Source organism: Oryctolagus cuniculus, chromosome 5 (genome assembly GCF_964237555.1).
Source record: "Oryctolagus cuniculus chromosome 5, mOryCun1.1, whole genome shotgun sequence".
In the NCBI taxonomy this organism is placed as follows: domain Eukaryota; kingdom Metazoa; phylum Chordata; class Mammalia; order Lagomorpha; family Leporidae; genus Oryctolagus; species Oryctolagus cuniculus.
In genome coordinates this window covers 64965188-64985584 of record NC_091436.1, presented here as the reverse complement: position 1 = coordinate 64985584, position 20397 = coordinate 64965188, and the positions used below count along the sequence as shown (strand labels likewise).

The 20397-nt window shown below is 41.3% G+C and overlaps 2 protein-coding genes across 9 annotated transcripts in view; one reads left to right on the top strand and one right to left on the bottom strand.

The window, feature by feature from the left end:
• ATG5 (autophagy related 5) overlaps window positions 1-20397 on the bottom strand; it is a 191533-nt gene that overhangs the window by 107656 nt on the left and 63480 nt on the right. For all 8 annotated transcript variants that reach the window (XM_070073741.1, XM_070073744.1, XM_070073739.1 and 5 more), the window contains one exon: window positions 16754-16916. In XM_070073741.1, coding sequence (XP_069929842.1) covers window positions 16754-16916 — 163 coding nt within the window. The remainder of the gene's footprint in view (window positions 1-16753; window positions 16917-20397) is intronic.
• LOC138843261 (large ribosomal subunit protein uL15-like) lies at window positions 5644-6183 on the top strand. Its single transcript, XM_070073747.1, has one exon. It carries the CDS (start codon window positions 5668-5670, stop codon window positions 6112-6114), a length of 447 nt encoding a protein of 148 aa, XP_069929848.1. The 5' UTR covers window positions 5644-5667; the 3' UTR covers window positions 6115-6183.

Here is a 20397-nt window from a genome sequence, read left to right as displayed (position 1 = left end):
TCATTCCTGCCAGAGCCACTAGAAAATGACTGAGGAGTTGGTTTCTTTTTGTAGAACTTAACAGTTGTGTAAGACTACCAACTAGGGGCTAGCCTTGTCCAGCAGCAATATAAGCCACCGCCTTCAACACCAGCACCCTATACGGGCACTGATTCAAGCGCTGGCTGCTCCGCTTCTGACCAAGCTCCCTGCTAATGTGCCTGGGAAAGCGGAGGAAGATGGCCCAAGTGCTTGGGCCCCTCCCACTCATATGAGAGACCTGGAAGAAGTTCTTGGCTTCAATCTGGCCTAGCAATAGCTGTTGTAGCTATCTGGGAGAGTGAATCAGTAGATCGAAGATCTCTTTCTCTCTGATCATTCTTTTCTGTAACTCTGTCTTTTAATTAAATAAATAAATCTTTTAAAAAAAACAAAATAAAACCTAGCAAACCAAGGATCAAAAAACCCTGAAGAACCATTCTTTAAAAACATTCGAAGCATTTTTAAGAAATGAAGTAGTCTGGCCAGTGCCATGGCTCAGTTGGCTAATCCTCCCCCTGCGGCGCCAGCACCCCGGGTTCCAGTCCCGGTTCGGGGGCCGGATTCTGTCCCGATTGCTCCTCTTCCAGTCCAGCTCTCTGCTGTGGCCTGGGACGGCAGTGGAGGATGGCCCAAGTGCTTGGGCCCTGCACCCCATGGGAGACCAGGAGGAAGCACCTCGCTCCTGGTTTCGGATCGGCGCAGGGAACCAAGCACTTGAAGCCATCAACCTTCTACTTCCCAGGGTATGCACTTGCAGGAAGTTGGAATGGAAAGGAGAGTTGGGACTTCAACTCAGGACTCCAACTTGGAATGCAGGCACCTCAAACAGCATTTTAACTCCTGTGCCAGCCACCCACTCCCATCTTTATTTTCAAGTAAGGATTAAATTACTATATTCTAACCAATTATATGAGATTTCCAATTTATTTTTAAATTGGTTACAAAAAAGATTCAAAATTTAAAAATGTAATAATGTACCATAATCCATTGTTGGTGGGTATGTAAACTAGTACAGTATAGAGATACCTCAGAAAGCTGAAAATAGGGGCAAGCACTGTGGTATAGCTGGTAAAGCCACCACCTGCAGTACTGGCATCCCATATGGGCACCAGTTCGAGTCCTGGCTGTTCCACTTCTGAACCAGCTCTCTGCTATGGTCTGGGAAAGCAGTGGAAGATGGCCAAAGTCCTCGGGCATCTGTACCTGTGGGGGAGACCCAGAAGCAGCTCAGGCTCCTGGCTTCGGATTGGCCCAGCTTCGGCCACTGTGGCCATTTGGGGAGCGAACCAGCAGACAGAAGACCTCTCTCCCTCTCTCTCTCTGCCTTTCAAATAAATAAATAAAGCTTTAAAAAAAATCTGAAAATATTATGATCCAGCAATCCCAATCCTGGGAATTTACCCAAAAAAAAATGAAATCAGCATGTGGAAGTTATTTGTACCCAAGTTCAGTGCAGCTCAATTCACAATATCTCAGATATGGAATCAACCCAGTTTCCCAACTGGATAAAGAAAATAGCGTATATACATGCTACAGAATACTATTCACCATAAAAAAGAATGAAATCCTGTCTTTCGCAACAAAATGGATGCAACTGGAAACTATTATACTTAGTGAAATAAGTCAATCTCAAAAAGACAGATACTGGATGTTTTCCCTGATCTGTGATAACAGTGTGAAAAAAAAAAAAAAAAAACACGTAATGTATGTGAACAAAATTGACATTCTGAGATTTGTTGACTGTTTAGAGCCCTTGTCTCTAATGTTGAGGAACAGTGTTTTCCTTCTTCCTATTTGTTGAATTCTTTATTTAGTGTTGAATTCTTTACTTAATCTTATGTGTATAAAATAATCTGAAAGTATATCATTGCAAAAAATGCAATAATGTAAAAAAATTTACTATGTTGTCCTATGTGCTTATGTTATCATTTAAAAAGGAAGAATGAGGGGCCAACATTGTGGCATAGCAAGTAAAGCCGCTGCCTGCAATGCCAGCATCTGGTGTGGACAACAGTTTAAGTCCCAGCTGCGCCACTTCTGATCCAGCTACCTGCTAACAGCTTGGGAAAGCAACGGAAGATGGTGCAAGTTCTTGGGCTCATACACCCATGTGGGAGACCTGGAAGAAGCTCCTGGCTTCTGGCTTCAGATGGGCCCACCTCTGGCCATTTGGGTAATAAACCAGTGGGTGGAAGATCTCCGTCTCTCCCTCATATCTGTAAACTCTGTCATTCTTTTCTTTTTGAAGATTTATTAATTTATTTATTTGAAAGGCAGAGTTATAGAAAGGCAGAAGCAAAGAGAGAGAGAGAGGTCTTCCATCCACTGGTTCATTCCATCCCCAGCGGCTACAAAGGCCAGAGCTGAGCCAATCCGAAGCCAGGAGGCAGGAGCTTCCTCTGGGTTCCCCATGTGGGTGCAGGGGCCCAAGGACTTGGCCTCTTCTACTGCTTTCCTAGGCCATAGCAGAGAGCTGGATCAGAAGTGGAACAGCTGGGACTCAAACTGGCAGGCTATGCCAAAGTGCCAGCTCCAACAATGCCTTTCAAAAAAATAAATCTTAAAAAAAGAAAAGTTCGGCCGGCACCGCGGCTCACTAGGCTAATCTTCCGCCTTGTGGCGCTAGCACACCGGGTTCTAGTCCCGGTCGGGGCGCTGGATTCTGTCCCAGTTGCCCCTCTTCCAGGCCAGCTCTCTGCTGTGGCCCAGGAGTGCAGTGGAGGATGGCCCAAGTACTTGGGCCCTGCACCCCATGGGAGACCAGGATAAGTACCTGGCTCCTGCCATCGGATCAGCGCGGTGTGCCGGCTGCAGCGCGCCAGCCGCGGTGGCCATTGGAGGGTGAACCAACGGCAAAGGAAGACCTTTCTCTCTGTCTCTCTCTCTCATTGTCCACTCTGCCTGTCAAAAAAAAAAAAAAAAAAAAAAAAAAAAAGTTCTTCTGCTTAGTCTAAATTAGCACATCACTAATTCCAGAGAACCAGTAATAAATTTTCACTTTACTCAAAAACACTCAAAGTTGTAAGATCAAAAAAAGCTACCTTAATTTTTTAAAGATTTACTGAGGAAAAAGTTACCCTCTTCTGTTCCCTGTTATCATTGAAATGTTTTATGTAGAACAGTCTTTATTCTAATATAAATCCCGAATAATTCTGATGAAAAAATGCAAACTAGAAAACACTATGTTAATTACCCTGGTGGTGAGCATACATATATTTTTAAGTTTCTTTTTTTTTTTAAGATTTATTTATTAATTTGGCAGAATTACAGAGAGAAGAGGGAGAGAGATCTCCTATCAGCTGGTTCACTCTCCAAACAGCCCCAAGGACTTGGGCCATCCTCTGCTGCTTTCCCAGGCACATTAGCAGGGAGCTCTACTGGAAGTTGAGCAGCTAGGACTGGAACCAGTGCCCATATGGGATGTTGGCATTGCAGGCAGAGGCTTAACTGGCTGTGCCACAGTACCAGCCCCAGGATACTTGAATTAAAATAGCATTGTGCCCCATTATATATACTATTATCATGTGCTAATTATAAAGAAAAAATTAAAATAATAGAATCACTCTTAGTTCAACAACAGCATACGGGGCCAGCGCTGTGGCATAGCGGGTAAAGCCACCGCCTACAGTGCCAGCACCCTGTATGGGCACCGGTTCAAGTCCCAGCTGCTCCTGTTCTGATCCAGCTCTCTGCTAATGGCCTGGAAAAGCAGTAAAAGACAGCCCAAGTCCTAGGACCCTGCACCTGTGTGGGAGACCAGGAGGAAGTTCCTAGCTCCTGGCTTCAGATTAGTGCAGCTCCAGCAGTTGCAGCCAACTGGGGAGTGAACCAGCAGATGGAAGACCTCATTCTCTCTCTGCCTCTCCTTCTCTCTCTATGTAAATTTGCCTTTCAAATAAATCTTAAAAAAAAAAAAAAACACGCACACACACACACACACACACACAGAGCATACTATTGATTGATTTATAATTCACACTTGATTGCCTCATCGCAAATAATTGTCTTTTATCCAGAAACAATTATGGTTAAGTTTATAAAAGGTTTACACCTATAAGCAGTACCTGGTTAGAATAACTATTTATTTTGTTTATATGCCAAATTCTTTTTGCTTCAAAAAGAATACGACTCCAAGTACAGCCAAGTGAGTCATTACGACAACCAGATGTACTAGTTCTCAAGTCCTGAGCTGATGGAATAGATGAGAAATTTCATAAATTGTATAGTCTAGGTTTTGGATTTTGAAACACATCCTGGGTGGCTGTTGTGATGTCAACAGTATAAACTGTCAGGCACTTGAGACAGAATTGGAACAAGTTGAAGGTATTCAATATGTGGTCACTGCTACTGTAAATAAGAAGCTGTTTTACCCATTCACTCCACATCACATAGTGCTAGAGTAGCAGTTCCCCCAACCCCCACGGCGCGGGTGTGTGTGTGTGTGTGTGTGTGTGTGTGTGTGTGTGGCTATTGCCCCGAGAGAATGTTTGGCAATGTCTGGATACCTCCCTGGTTGTCAGGCTTGGGGAAAGGGTGTGAGGGAGGGACAGTCTGCTCCTGGCACCCAGGGTATAGAGGACAGGAGGGTTGCTAAACATCATATAATACATGGGATAGTCCCCTACTCCCACAGCCAAATCAAACAACTATCTAAACCATAATATCAAAAGTGCCAAGGTTGAAAAACCCTGCTCCAAAGCAGTGGTTCTCAAACTTTATCACGTCACAAACACCTGGAAGGCTTGCTGAAAACAAAGTCTTCCAGGACCTGCCCCAGAGTTTCTGACTTAATTGGCCTAGGATACATTTCTAATCAGTTATCAGCTAATGCTGATGCTTCTGGCCCATGGTCTACACTTTGAGAAACACAGCTCTATAATAGGTGATAAGAAGCTAATGAACAAAACAAGTATTAGGAAAGTGAGTGCTTCCACAATCTTGTTTTTCTAAATGACAATCATAATTTTTGTTTCAAAGTTCTAAACCAAAAAAATTTTAAAGTTACGCCATACTCATATACCTGTATGTACACTTTTATGTACATGAGGATACTTGAAAAATCCATGGAAAATAGAATTAAAAGAATGCATACTTCCCATGAACTTTCGGAAGTACCCTCTTTTACAGATGGGTGTATATAGTACAATTTGCTAAAGAAGAAAGAAAAGTTTCACGGACTTTCTTAAATTTCATTTAAAAACTTGGGGCAAGCGCTGTGGCATAGCAGCTTAAGCTACCATCTCCAACCCACATGGGTGCCAGTTTGAGTCATAGCTGCTTTACTTCCAATCCTGCTCCCTGCTAATTGCCTGTGAAAAGTAGCAGAAGATGGCTCAAGTGCTTGGCCCCTGTCACCCATGAGGGAGATCCAGAAGAAGCTCCTGGCTCTTGGTTTTGGTCTGGCCCAAGTCTGGCCAGTGCATTCATCTGGGGAGTGAACCAGTAGATGGAAGATCTCTCATTCTTGCCCTCTCTCTGTAACTCTGCCTTTCAAATAAATAAATAAATCTCTTTTAAAAATTTGCTGTATGCAATTTTTTCTCACAAAGTTATAGATTCTTAAATGCCACACATAAAACTTCAGACTGAACTTATTAATCTAGCTGCAAAAAGCACTGGTAGAGCTTTTTCGTCTCGGCAGCCTACATGCCATCCAGACTGAGGAAGACCCGGAAACTGCGCGGCCACGTGAGCCACGGCCACGGCCGCATCGGCAAGCACCGGAAGCACCCAGGAGGCCGAGGTAATGTGGGTGGCATGCATCACCACAGGATCAACTTTGATAAATATCACCCAGGTTACTTCGGGAAAGTTGGCATGAGGCATTACCACTTAAAGAGGAACCAGAGCTTCTGCCCAACTGTCAACCTTGATAAGCTGTGGACATTGGTCAGTGAGCAGACACGGGTAAATGCTGCCAAGAACAAGACTGGAGCTGCTCCTATCATTGATGTGGTGCGGTCGGGCTATTACAAAGTTCTGGGAAAGGGAAAGCTCCCAAAGCAGCCTGTCATCGTGAAGGCCAAATCCTTCAGCAGAAGAGCTGAGGAGAAGATTAAGGGCGTGGGGGGAGCCTGTGTCCTGGTGGCTTGAAGCCATGGTTCATTAAATGCTAGCAAATGCTTTTCAAAAAAAAAAAAAAAAAAAAAGCACTGGTAGAAAAAAATGACTAATTAGCTGAGTTGTATGAAGAAAAAAGACAACCTACTAACTTGAAACTATTGTCAAACATGTACACTAAATGGGATTACATCATATTTCATATTTTTGTATCACTGGGACATATTAACTCTCTGATCCTTCAAGACAAATTAAAAAAAAAAAAAGATGGCACTTACTGTGCATGTCAACAGAGTATGAAATTAAAAGCTGCAGTATTAGATGTTCATCTAGTAACCCCTCTCCATCTACTGTCACTCACAATATTTAATCACAGCAGTATCTAACCCAGTACATCTGCACACGGATGTCTACAACTTTTATTCTCAAAAGTGACCTCTCAAGCCTGACACTTACTCTCTACCTAGTATTTCATATCTCAGTATAAAATACCACTATCCACATAGACAATCAAGTCAGAACCCAGGAACAATTCTTTTCTTTTCTTTTCTTTTCTTTTTTTTTCTGACAGCCAGAGTGGACAGTGAGAGAGAGACAGAGAGAAAGGTCTTCCTTTGCCGTTGGTTCACCCTCCAATGGCTGCCATGGCCCATGCGCTGCGCTGATCTGAAGCCAGGAGCCAGGTGCTTCTCCTGGTCTCCCATGGGGTGCAGGGCCCAAGCATTTTGGGCCATCCTCCACTGCACTCCTGGGCCACAGCAGAGAGCTGGCCTGGAAGAGGGGCAACTGGGACAGAATCCAGCGCCTCGACTGGGACTAGAACCCGGGGTACCGGTGCCACAGGCGGAGGAATAGCCTATTGAGCCTCGGCAACAATTCTTTTCTTTTACCCCAACTTCTACATGCAAATCAGGAATTGCTTCTGGCAATTTTGCCTCCAAAATAAACCTCAAATGTAAGGACTTTTCTCTATCATTACCCTTCTCTTGTACCCAGACTTCTCCCAGAGGCCCCGCACTCCTACTCCTGACTCTAGTTCAGTCATTCTATGTTCAGCAACCGAAGTATTCTTGCATCATATTCTCTACCTCATCACTCCCTGCTTTAAAAATACCCCAATAGCTTTACATCACACTTACAAACTAAATCCCTTCCCTTGATCTACAAACAAGGTCCTAGATAACTGGTTCTTTCCTTTCTCCAACTCGTCTCAGGTGCTTGCCTCCTTGGCCGCTCGTTAATATCACCTGATCAGTGAGAACTTCCCTTTCCCTAACCATCCTATTGAAACTAACCATGCCCTCTCTCTTTCTCATCTTTCCCTGGCACTTCTCACATGACACAAATGTATTTTAGTTTTAAATATGCTTATTGTTTGTCTCCTCCATTAGAGTTAAGCTGCATCAAGATGCAAATGTTTGCTCATGGTTCTATCTCCAGTCCCTAGAATACAAATCACATAATGAGCAATCAATAACTACTCAGTCAACTAATTAATATTACCATAACAATCTCTAAAAGATAAACCAAATTATAGCAACAGGAGAGTGGCAGAAAGCCCAATACAACATGAGATGAGCAGGTAAAAAGGAGTACAGAAAACAAAATGAGCTCGCTAAACTAAGCTTGGCAAAGAAACAAGAACACACAGAGACTTCTATTGGGGAAGACACTATCATAGTATGGAGATGAAAAACAAAAACATGACTATATGAACTCTGTTTAGCTTCCACTTTTCCCACCAACAGAATGGTCTTCTATGAAGAAAGGGCAAAAACATACTGCTAAGGTGAAAATAATGCTTCCATAGGCTCAAGGACAGGTAAATGCTTTGGTCGATTTGCTGTCTTAAATTAAAAACATGAATTACTTTAAGTCACTAAAAGAACTTAGAAGACAAAACCAATATCGTTAATCTTATGAAAAATAAAGACTGGGTTCTTCTACAGGAAGCCTGCAGGGTGCCATTTTGCAACCGCCGTGTCTCTAGTGGTCCCTGAGAAGTTCCAGCACATTTTGGGAGTACTCAATACTAATATCAATGAGTGTCACAAAATAGCCTTCGCCAGCACTGCCATTAAGGGTGTAGGGTGAAGATATGCCCATGTGGCGCTGACCTCATCAAGAGGGCAGGAGACCTCGCTGAGGATGAGGCAGAACGGGTAAGCATTATTACGCAGAATCCCTGTCAGTACAAGATCCCACACTGGTTCTTGAACAGACAGAAGGAAGGAAAAGATGGAAAGTACAGTTAGGTTCTGGCCAATGGTTTGGGTGACAAAACTCCATGAGGACCCGGAGCGAATGAAGAATATCCATTCGTACAGAGGGCTGCGCCATTTCTGGGGCTTCAAGTCAGAGGTCAGCACATCAAGACCATGGGGCACTGCAGCCCTACTGCAGGCATGCACAGGAAGAAATGAGTCAGTGGGCTTTTTCTGTTAAAAAATAGTTCATATACAAACAAAAGAAGAAGAAGAAAAAAACCAAAAACTGGAAGAGGTGCCTGAGGTCAGGAAGACAGGCAAACATTTCACTTTAAAGATAAGGATGGATTTGGTCAACAAGTAAGCCAGACTTGTGCACTCAGGAAGTAAAACAGTCATTAGTAGGAATCTGCATAAATTTTAAAACATTTATAGCATCAAATAACTTCGTTCTTTTTTGTTACAGTATTAAGGGATTAGATATCAAAGAGGTGATTTATCTTAAAAGTACCAGTTGTAGTAAATGATACCAGGTAAACCGGATCAGAACAGTCAGGCACACTTAGTTACTAAATGTCTACGAATCAACTTCAACAATTCTTACTCTACTGCTGACCACATTCAACAAAGTACTAAATCTCAGCCATTCTATAGTTCAAATATTTCTCCCATCTTCCCACTTCTCTCTACCATTCACAGTCAACATGTGTATCTCGATAGTTACCATCTCTTACCTGACCACTGGTATAGAACTCTGAGAGCCCCCGCCTCCAGAAACCTTTTATTTAAGCAATATAAACTTCATGCATTTCATAAATACAACTTTATGAACACAGCAATTCTTTCCACCCACATTCCTACCTTACTTCCTCCTCCTCCTCCTATTTCCATTCTTTTTTTTTTTTTTTTTTTTTTTTGACAGGCAGAGTGGATAGTGAGAGAGAGAAAGGCCTTCCTTTTGCCGTTGGTTCACCCTCCAATGACCGCCGCGGCTGGCGCACCAAGCTGATCCGAAGGCAGGAGCCAGGTGCTTCTCCTGGTCTCCCATGGGGTGCAGGGCCCAAACATTTGGGCCATCCTCCACTGCCTTCCCGGGCCACAGCAGAGAGCTGGCCTGGAAGAGGGGCAACTGGGACAGAATCCAGCGCCCCAACTGGGACTAGAACCCGGTGTGCCAGCGCCGCTAGGTGGAGGATTAGTCTATTGAGCCGCGGCGCCGGCCTCCATTCTTATTTTTTTACTAAGATCTATTTTCAATTAACTTTATATACATTAACTCCTTTCTAACTCATTAACTACAATGCAGGCAATGGGATGCTCATAAGGAAAATATGATTCTGTTACAGTCTTGCTTAAGTAAGTCTATTACCAATTTTTTATAGGCTCACCTCACTCCCTAGGGATTAAGTTAAACGTTGTTAAAAAAGGCCTATAAGGTTCTGAATAGAATGTTTCCCTAATAGCCAGTGTTACTTCTTTGCCACTCTCAAACTTCATCATCTCACTCCACTTAGAATGGTCTTCTTGGGGTGCCCACTGTGGAGCAGTGGGTTAAGCCACACTTGTGATGCCGGCATCTCGTACTGGCTATCAGTTATGTCATATCAGTTCAAGTCCAAGCTACTCCATGTCCAATCCAGCTCCCTGATAATGGACCTGTGAAAGCAGCAAAGGATGGCTCAAGTACTAGAGTCCCTGCCTCCCATGTAGGAGACCTGGATGGAGTTCTGGTCCAGCCCCACTGCGGCCATCTAGTGAGTGAACCAGTGGATAGAGGACCTCTCTCTCTGGCTTGCCCTCTATCACTCTGCCTGACAAATAAACAAATACATTTTTAAAAATGAAAACAAGAAAATGACCTTGTTTTGGTTCCCAAAATTTAGTAACCTCTCTGCTTCCAAGAGCAATCCAGATTATCCCCTCAGTTTAGCACACTTCCATCACAACAACCTGTTCTCTATTCCTTTCCTCTTTTTCTATCACCTCAGTTATCAAGGTAATAATTATGAAAAGGATATCTGCCTCCTCCCACTAGACCATAAATTCTAAGGGAAGAGATCAGGCCTGTCATATTCACCCCAGGGTCCTAGCACAGAACCTAGCACATGGTAGCTCTAGCTAATCCATACTACTAAAACAGTCTGCACATGACACTCCTATAATGAAGACTGAACTAATGGCCATGAAGATAGGAACCATGAATGTTATTTCCAAGACTTGATTAAATATCACAAAATATATAAACAATGCAAATCTGTGACCAATATTTGTAACTATGAAAGAAAGAATAAAAATTTCCAAAACACTCAGATGAAAAGACTGGCCATGTATTGATAACTGCTGAGGCTGACTGGTCAGTATACAGCAATTCAATATACTCTGTTCTTATTTATATAAAGTAACACCAGTGATCTCATATCTGGTAACATTTTTTTTCTAGAGAAAGACAATGTAAAATAAGAACCTTTCATTGAAGACAAAAGCCTCAAGAAGACTACTTACACTTTCTATCACCAACTCTACTTAACAAATATCCTTCTATACAGTCCACACCTAGAATAGTACCGACACTGTAACAAAGTCACAGATATTGAAGCTTCAGGATACACAGACAGGCAGTGGCTGCAAGATTGGAAACCTGTCCCTCTGCTTTAGCAGCCTTTCTATGCCACTACAGTTATTTCTTTTTTCTTTCTTTTCTTTTTAAAATTTATGTGACAGGTAGAGTTATAGACAGCGAGAGAGACAGAGAGAAAGGTCTTCCTTCCGTTGGTTCACCCCCCAAATGGCCGCTACAGCCAGAGCTACGCCGATCCGAAGCCAGGAGCCAGGTGCTTCCTCCTGGTCTCCCATGCAGGTGCAGGGCACAAGCACTTGGGCCATCCTCCACTGCCTTCCTGGGCCACAGCAGAGAGCTGGACTGGAAAAGGAGCAACTGGGACTAGAACCCGGAGCCCATGTGGGATGCTGGCACCGCAGGCAGAGGATTAACCAAGTGAGCCACGGCGCCGGCCCCAACTACAGTTATTTCTGAAGTTGTCTAGAATCTTCCTCAAGACAGAGAGAGAGGGATGAAAAGAGACATATTAACAGCAGTTACACATCCAGGAAGAACTTCTGAATAAATTGAAAAACATCTATCATCATAGTTGAGGTTATATGTAATTACTGCTTTCCAGTCCATGAATTTGAGTCTTATAGGATATTACCAATTTCACACGTAATAGGCAATTTTAGGTGTAGGTGTTCAGCACAGGAGTTAACAGGCTGTTCACACCCCATATCAGAGTCCCTGGATTTGGTGCCCAGGTCTGCCAGTTTCCGTGTTCCTGCTAATGCACATCCCGCGAGGTTGCTGATGATGGCTTGAGTGCTTGGGTTTCTGCCACCCACACAGGAGACCCAAATTGGGTTCCAAGCTCCTGGCTTCAGTGTGGTCCAACCCCAGCTGTTATGGAAATTTGGGGAATGGACCAGTGGATGGAAGATGTCTTTTGTCTGTACTGTTCCTCTGCCTTTCTAATAAATACATATTTTTTCTAAATAATAATAGTAATAATAAAAAGGAAATCCAGCTTAGAGATAGAAGTCATATGCCATGGGGTACAGTGCTTCACCTGAGGGCAATGGACTGGGTCTAATACTCTACTATACTCAACAAAGACAAAGCAAGGCAACATTACAACACACGGTCTCTCTCACTCAAACTTCCAAAGAGCCGGAATCATTACACCTATCTTTTACATTATGCACCAGACAAAAGTATTTGCAAAATAGAACTCTTGTTGTAACATCACCATTGGCTAATCACCATTTCCTTTGAGAAAGCAGTTTTAAGTTAAAATAGCCCATTATCAAATAACAATTCATCTTAAAGTAAACAGCCAAAAAAGACATTTTAGAAACATTTTTAGCAGTCAAATCTTGTCTTTAATTGAAGGTCCAGGGAACTGAATGTCTTGCTTCTGTTTCAGAATCTAATATAGTCTCAGAAAAGCAAGGTTGAAAACCAAGTCATGTCAAAAACATTTTCAGAGATTTTCACAGATCTCCAGGTTATAAGAAAAACAGCCTGACACTTAACAGAAAACAGCCAGTACAAGTAGTGGCAACTCTACACAAATTAAAATACTACTTTCTTCTCGTTTTTGTGGTGATCACTTTGTTTCACAGGGTGGTGAAATATTTCTGTAGCTAAAATGAAAACCCATAAAAAATACTGAAAGGCACAGTATGTCTTAAATGAGTTTTCTTGGTTTCATAAGCTTTTCTTATTTCTCTTTCACAGAGGTCTGCAAAATTAAAATTAGCATTTGAAAGTATTCAAAAATTGTTTAAATCTTTGTTTAGTTGCTCTACAGGTGCAGCTCTGAATGAAATACATTTACCATCTGCTATGTCATAATTTTGACACATTTATAATTATACTAACAGGGAGGTAAACTATCTTCGACTTCACAAACCAACAGGAACTTCTTTCAGAGAGAAAAATTCTGAAACTTAAAATCCATTTCCATAAAAAATCTGAAGTGAGGTATTCCTCTGTTTTATAGTTATATTAAACTATTTACGAAAAGCTGTTTATATTACTTCCTGGTGTCATTAGAAAGGAATATAATAAGAGTCATTTTCTCTACTCTCTGCTTAAGACCATAGTAGGTTCTAAGGAATTAAGCACATATTGAGTGTTCTATAAATACCTGCTGACTAAAAACATAATGGAAGACTTCATATAGATAAGGTGGAATGAGATGAGCATTAAAACACGAGCTGGAGGCAGATGTTTGCCATGGTGGGACCATCTGGTACATTCACACCCCATTATCAAAGTACCTGGGTTTGAGTCCTGGCTCTGCTCCATATTCTAACTTCCTTCTAATGTGTACTGGATGAGACAGACAGCTCAAGGAGGTGGATCCCTGCCACCCACATAGGAGGCCCAGGTCGAGTTCCTGGCTCCCGAATTCAGCCTGGTTCAGTCTCAGATACAGAGGCATGAGGAGTGAACCAGCAGATAGGATTTTTTTTTCTTTTTCTCTTTGTGCCTTGCAAATAAAACAAATTAAAAAGAAAAAAAAAAAAGGAATTACAGTTAAATAGACAAATACCAAGAGAAAAGGCATTCTAGCTAGCATTTTATTTAATGACACACAGAAAGATCCCATCAATCAGCTAACTTCCCAAATGCCTGAGATAGCAAAGGACTGTGCCAGTAAGAATCTAGAAGCCAGGAACTCAATCTGAGTCTGCCACATGGTTGGCAGAGACTCAAATACTTGAGCCATCACCTGCTGTTTACCAGGGTGCACATTAGCTGAAGTTGGAATCAGGAGCCGGTATTTGGATACAAGACGCTGGTGTTCCAGGAACATTTTTTTTTTTTTTAAGATTTTATTTATTTATTTGAGAGGTAGAGTTACAGACAGTGAGAAGGAGAAAGGTCTTCCTTCCATTGGTTTACTCCCCAAATGGCCACAACAGCCAGCTGCAACAGCCAGAGCTGCGCCAATCCAAAGCCAGGAGCCAGGTGCTTCTTCCCTATCTCCCACATGGGTGCAGGGGCCCAGGGTCTTGGGCCATCTTCTACTGCTTTCCCAGGCCACAGGATTGGAAGAGGAGCAGCCAGGATTAGAACCGGCACCCATATGGGATACCGTCGCTGCCAGTGGAGGATTAACCTACTGCGCCACGGTGCCGGCCCCTCCAAGGTTAACATCTTAATCGCTAGGCAAAATGCCTGCCCTAGAATATGTGATATTTTGAGTGATACTTTGTCAGTAATGAATGAACCAGCTTTCAATGGCTTGGTAAGCACTGTTTTATTAAAGAGTAAGATAATAAATTTCTTGGGCTTGTGGGCCACATAGTTTCTGTAACAACAACCTGACTCTGTTACTGTGGCATGACAGTATCCAAGACAACATATCAATGCATTAAGTGTGGCTGAATTCCCGCAAATCTTCATAAAAACAGGTGGTGAGCCCACATTCACAGTTTGCTATCCATGTCCTGGAGTCTCACTGAGACTTCCAGTAATTCTTTTCATCAAGACAGTTTTACTTCCTTTCAAACACTTTCACATGAACTGCCTCAGCGTTTCGTTGCAGCCTCTAGAGACACCTCCTGTTACACAGGTTAAGAAACTGAAGCTCAACAGGACTGTGGGACTTGACCTAAGTACTAGTAAGCAGAGCTGAGAATTAAAAAGCAGGCCTTCATTCTTTTCATTAACTGTTTATCTGAAACATTTCCACCCGTTTTAGAATCCTCTGCTAAGCCTCTGGTTCTTTGCGGCAGACTCACCAAATCCAAAACTGATTTCAAGAGCATCAACTTTTCTTTTTCCCCTATACATAATTTATTTAAACTCTGGAGTCAAATTATTCTCAAATGTTTTCCCTCTACATGAATCCTTTTCTGTTTAGACTCTCCTTTTATTCATGTCGCCTAAAATACGTGTCTTCAAATAGCAAGCAAAAAAAAAAAAAATGGATGGGTACATTCTCAAGGAGTTAAAGTTTTTTAATAACTTAACAATAATTTGTGTACTCAATAATATAAATGGCCAAGTGGCTTCCATCTACTGAGAAATACTGGACATACAAAAAAGAAACTAGGACCAACTCCATATAACTTACAGCAAACCAAAGAAATTTAAAACCAAAAAATAAGAAATGAGATGATGTAATTTATAATATAGGTTGTAATGAATTAAGTTCTTTATATGCTACTGCAGTTACAATAAAGCCTTGAGTTTTACATAATGAAAGTTAATAAATACTAAATAACTATAAACATCTCCTTAACATAATAATATAGTTCAAAAATTAAAACTAGATCACATTTGTAAAAAATCGTGTTTTAGAAGGCTGGGCATTTTCTATTTTATTATAGTCATTGAAATAACAGAACTCAATTTGCTGTTACTTTCCAGCAAAAAATAACTATCAAATATAGGTAAAACATAGGATGTTCTAGTTTTGCACGGCAATGTGGGAATGGAAAAGTGACGATGCAGAATGAAACTGAAATATGGTCTTAACTGATGGGGAAAATTATGATTGTATTATGATTCTTACAAAAAACTTGCCAAATTACTATTTGGTTATAAATGTATAGAGGAAAATAAAAAATAAAATAATACTTAGTACCCTGAAATGTGTTTTATTTCTTTTTAATAAACCCAACTATCACCCAAGAGTGCTTGCTTTCTCAATGTATAACTTACAGGCAAATTATACATCTTTTGTATGCCTTCGTGAACTGAAATAATTCTGTTTTAATCAATTCCCTACATTTTATTATTTGTGCTTTCAATGTCATGAGATATTTCTGAGACTTCCTTTAACATGAAGATCTTTTTATAGCATTAACTTCCTCTGAGACATCTGTATCCTTTTTGTCACAGCTATTTTCTTTAGTTATGTCAATAAGTTCACCTTCAGTACGCTGCACTGGCTGCATTTCTAGTCTCTTGAAAGGCAGCCATGCCAACATTCCCTAAGTCAGCTATTTCTCCACTTCCTTTTATCCAAATTTCATTTCCCACATTATCACTGTTTTGTTTTTTACTGTATAGCCATCTATCCATCCTTCTTTCTTGGTCAATCCTCTTTTTCAATGACCCATTTTTTAAAAATGATACACGGGTTTATTGCAGAAGACACAGAACAACACAACTACATGCTTCGAGGCATGGGTGAAATGAGGAACAGATGTACCATAACCAAACACCAGCAGACACCGAATGAATGACATGATTTGTCACTGATGACAGGCACATTTGTTGTTATGTGATGATTTCTACAGTGAAATGCTAGCAAATTTGTGTTTTATCTAATTATTTACAGTTAACATGCCATAATAACTGAAATGTGAACCACATACCGGGAAATGGGTGTTACTTACCTAAAAACACAGTAACAAAACCTCATGCATAATGGGATGATCAAGTGAGGACTGCCTGTGCATTAAACAACTGTCTGAAGCATTATAAGGCAATCAATGCAGAAAAGATTAAGGACTCAAGAACTTCAAAATCTGGGAAACACAGAGATGAGCTCCTTGTTTCCCCTCAGCTGTCTCCTTGGGCTATTTTCTAAATCACAGAAAAAAAGAAAATCTAAAGCCCAAGCAAGTCTACTATTCTAAGAAAGCAGAGGTTGGAACTGTCCTGCTCCATGCCCAGGGTTTTCTGTTGTGATCCTAGAGGGGACACACGTGAAAAAGGGCCCCAGCCTAGCAGGAACAGTATTTTCTTCAAAAGCTAAACAGAGTTTACTCTATCATGTGTTATGGGTAGGCAATCAGTAAAATGCTAGAGAATCCATGAACAGAGTAATGTTGGTCTAAGGGAAGGGATGACAGAAACTCACACTACCAGTTCTACAGCGTGTCAATCACACAGTACGGCTGAGTTGTGTTTCCTAAAATGGTATTCTGAAATCAAACACTGCTATAGTTACCATTTTGTAATCCCATCCACAGCTGCTTGTGATCTTTTTTTTGCATTTCATTAATTACTTGACTTTTATGCTTTAAAGCATCAGCTTCTTTCATACAAGACATAAAATGAGCTTCAATTGCATCCTTAGATGGACAGTGCAGAAGGTCCTTTTCTGGAAAATTCTATCAAAGAAAAAAACACATATAAAACAGGTAGACACATTGTAAAATTAGCTTCTTAAAGAACTTTCATCACCAATTTTCCAATATTTACAACCAATCATCTATAACCACTGCAATAAGTCTAAATGCTTTTTAACTTGAAATAGCCTATTTGCCAAATTTTGTACTTTTCTCAAATAATCCTCATATGTGTTTATAACACAGAATAAGACAGTAAAATAAAATAATTTAAAAATATATGAGGGGTCTTCAAAAAGTTCATAGAAAATCTGTATTATAGAAACATATGCATGGATTTCAAGAAGTTTTTATACCAAAATAAACTTGTCTTTTAATTTCACTTTTCCACAAACTCTGTGAAGTACCCTCGATGCTTCTGAACTGCCCATATTATGAACTGGCAAAGATATGGAATGCAACCGGCAGACACTGCTAGTGGGAACATAAAGTTATGACCACTTTGGAAAACACACTGATAGTTTCTTTTAAAGAGTAAACATGCACCTGCCACCTGACCCAGACATTTTACAACTAGGCATTTGGCTAAAAGAAATGATAGCCTTTGTCCATGTAAAGACTTGCACACAAATGTTGACAACAGCTTTATTTTTAACAGTCAAAAACAAGAAACAACATACATATGACATAAGTTGTGGTATAAACTTATTAAAGTGTATACTTTGAATATGAGTAGTGTACTCTAAGTCGGTAAGAACTCTTTTAGCTGTAGAAAGTAGCTTTTAACCTCATCTCCCAACTCTACAGGAGCTTTTCTTATTAACCAAAAACAAATCCTGGACTCTCCAAGAAATGCTACACCATCGGCTCCAGGCTTCAGTTGCTTCTATTTTTTGATTCTGGGGGATTCATCCTTAATTTCTAAGCCTTTAAAAGACTGTTCGTTTGGGTTAAGTTTTGTTATTCCTTATAATTTATAATGTTTATGAAAAAAATTCAGGGGGCTAAGCCTTTCCGAAAATTACTAGTACATAGATATAGTTGCTCAATCTGTTATAATGTACATCTGAACTTACCTATAACATGTGGTTAGTGGACAGTCTTTTTTCCCTATACCAATGTTAATGAGAATAGATGCAAAACGCAAAAACAAAATCACTGGTGAGGGGTCCAGAGCCGTGGCACAGTGGGTTAATCCTCCACCTGCGGCACCGGCATCCCATATGGGTGCTGGTTCTAGTCCCAGCTGTTTCACTTCCAGTCCAGCTATCTGCTGTGGCCTGGGAAAGCAGTGGAAGATGGCCCAAATCCTTGGGCCCCTGTACCCACGTGGGAGACCGGGAAGAAGCACCTGGCTCCTGGCTTCAGATTGGCACAGTTCCAGCCGTTGTGGCCATCTGGGGAATGAACCAGTGGAAGGAAGACCTTTCTCTCTGTCTCTCCTTCTCACTGTCGATAGCTCTCTCAAATAAAGTAAAATAGAAATCTTTAAAAAAATTAATTAAAAAATCAATGGTGAGGTGGAAAAGCAGCTTTGAAAGTCAAACAGCTAATTTACATCCTGTACCTTCTCAGAATCTTTTAGCAGTTGAGACAATAATGATTGGACCAATAAGTAATAAATGAGATAACTAATGCACTTTCCACAGGGGGGAAAAAAAAAACAAGAGCTAACATTTATTGAACACTTTGGATTTGACAATGTACTAAGGCTTTTTATACTTATTATCTAACTGACTTCTCACAAGAATACTCAATATAAAATTACTGGGTCTGGTGCTGTGGCGTAGCAGGTAAAGCTGCCACCTACAGTGCCAGCATCCCATATGGGCACAGGTTGAAGACCCGGCTGCTCCACTTCCGATCCAGCTCTCTGTTGTGGCCTGGGAAAGCAGTAGAAGACGGCCCAAGTTCTTGGGCTCCTGCACCCACGTGGGAGATCCAGAGGAAGCCCCTGGCTCCTGGCTTCAGATCAGCACAGCTCTGGCTGTTGTGGCCAATTGGGGAGTGAACGAGTGGATGAAAGATCTCTCTCTCTCTCTCTTTCTCTCTCTGCCTCTCCTCTCTGCGTAACTCTGACTTTCAAATAAATAAATAAATCTTTTTTAAAAAAGATAGAATTATTACAGCTATTTCACAAAAGAAAAGTACAACTCAGAGAATGACAACAGTCCAAAGAGTTACTGACTTTGCAAGTAGTAGAGCTAGGGTATAAGATTAGTTTGACATTAAGACTCCTAACTTTTAACCACTAAATAATATCACTTACTCCAGGTGACCCAAATATTAGGCATAATGACTATATTCACAGTTACTCTCTACACAGGTCCTTTAATAAAAACAGTTTAAAAAATAATGGTGAAGACAGCATTTAGTTATAGTCTAATCAGGTTACTGTATTCATAAACATCATAGAGCTCTGATACAGAGAATCTTAAGAAAATAGAAGGGGCCAATGTTGTGGCATAGCAGGTTAAGCCGACACCTGCGATGCCAGCAGCCCATATGGGTACCAGTTCAAGTCTCGGTTGCTCCACTTCTGATCCAGCTCCCTGCTAATATGCATGGGAAAGCAGCCTAAGATGACCCAAGTCCATTGGCCCCTGCGCCCACATTCAAGACCCAGATGAAACGCTTAGCTTTGGCTGGCCCAGCCCCAGCTAATATGGCCATCTGGGGAGTGAACCAGAGGATGAAAGCTATTTCTGTCTCTCTGTAACTCTTTCAAATAAATAAATAAATCTTTTTAAAAAATGAAAAGTTACTTTTATTTTTTAGATTTAATTGAAAGGCAGAGCAACAGAGGGATGGCAAACTTCCATTTCCAAGTGGCCAAAAAGCCAGGTCTGAGTCAAGAACCAGGAACTAAGTCCTAGTCTCCCACATGAGCCATCCTCTGCTGCTTTTCCCAGGCATATTAGCAGGGGTCTGGATTGAAGGCAGAGCAGCAGAGACTTGAACCACAACTGTAATATGGGATGAGGCCTGTCAAGCAGCAGCTTAAGCTGTTCAACCACAATACCACTCCTCCAAATGTAGGTTTTTAAAAAATAATCAGGAACTAATCATGAGTGACAGTTTTAATCAGTCTACCCTGCTCATGCCTCCTCCTGTTCAAAACAAACTAATCCCACAGCTTCTGCTGAGTAGCCACTGAGCCCCTACACAAGGGTAAAGACCTACTGGTCAGACTGCTTGGAGCAGAAGTGAACACCTAAACCATGCTGGGTCATGGAGTTCTCCCTGTGCAGACAGGAACTCCAAATGCCTGGTGCTCTTGAACTACACATCCCTAAGAACTGAGCTGCATGTTTTCAAACATACACACATGAAGACTTACAATGAAAAACGATAAAATTTCATAAAATATGAAAAGGCAAAAGGAGCATTTCAGAGGCAGAAAGGCAGAACCAAAAGACGAGAGACATGAACTGAAGGGAGGGAAAGTACTAGCCTAATGAAATTTCCAAGCAACTGGGAGTGAGTGTTTGACAGAGCAGTTAAGACAGTTCTCCCAAGAGAG

Bases quoted from the DNA above. Each gene is read 5' to 3' on its own strand.
- LOC138843261 (XM_070073747.1), top strand. From the start codon at position 5,668: ATGCCATCCAGACTGAGGAAGACCCGGAAACTGCGCGGCCACGTGAGC.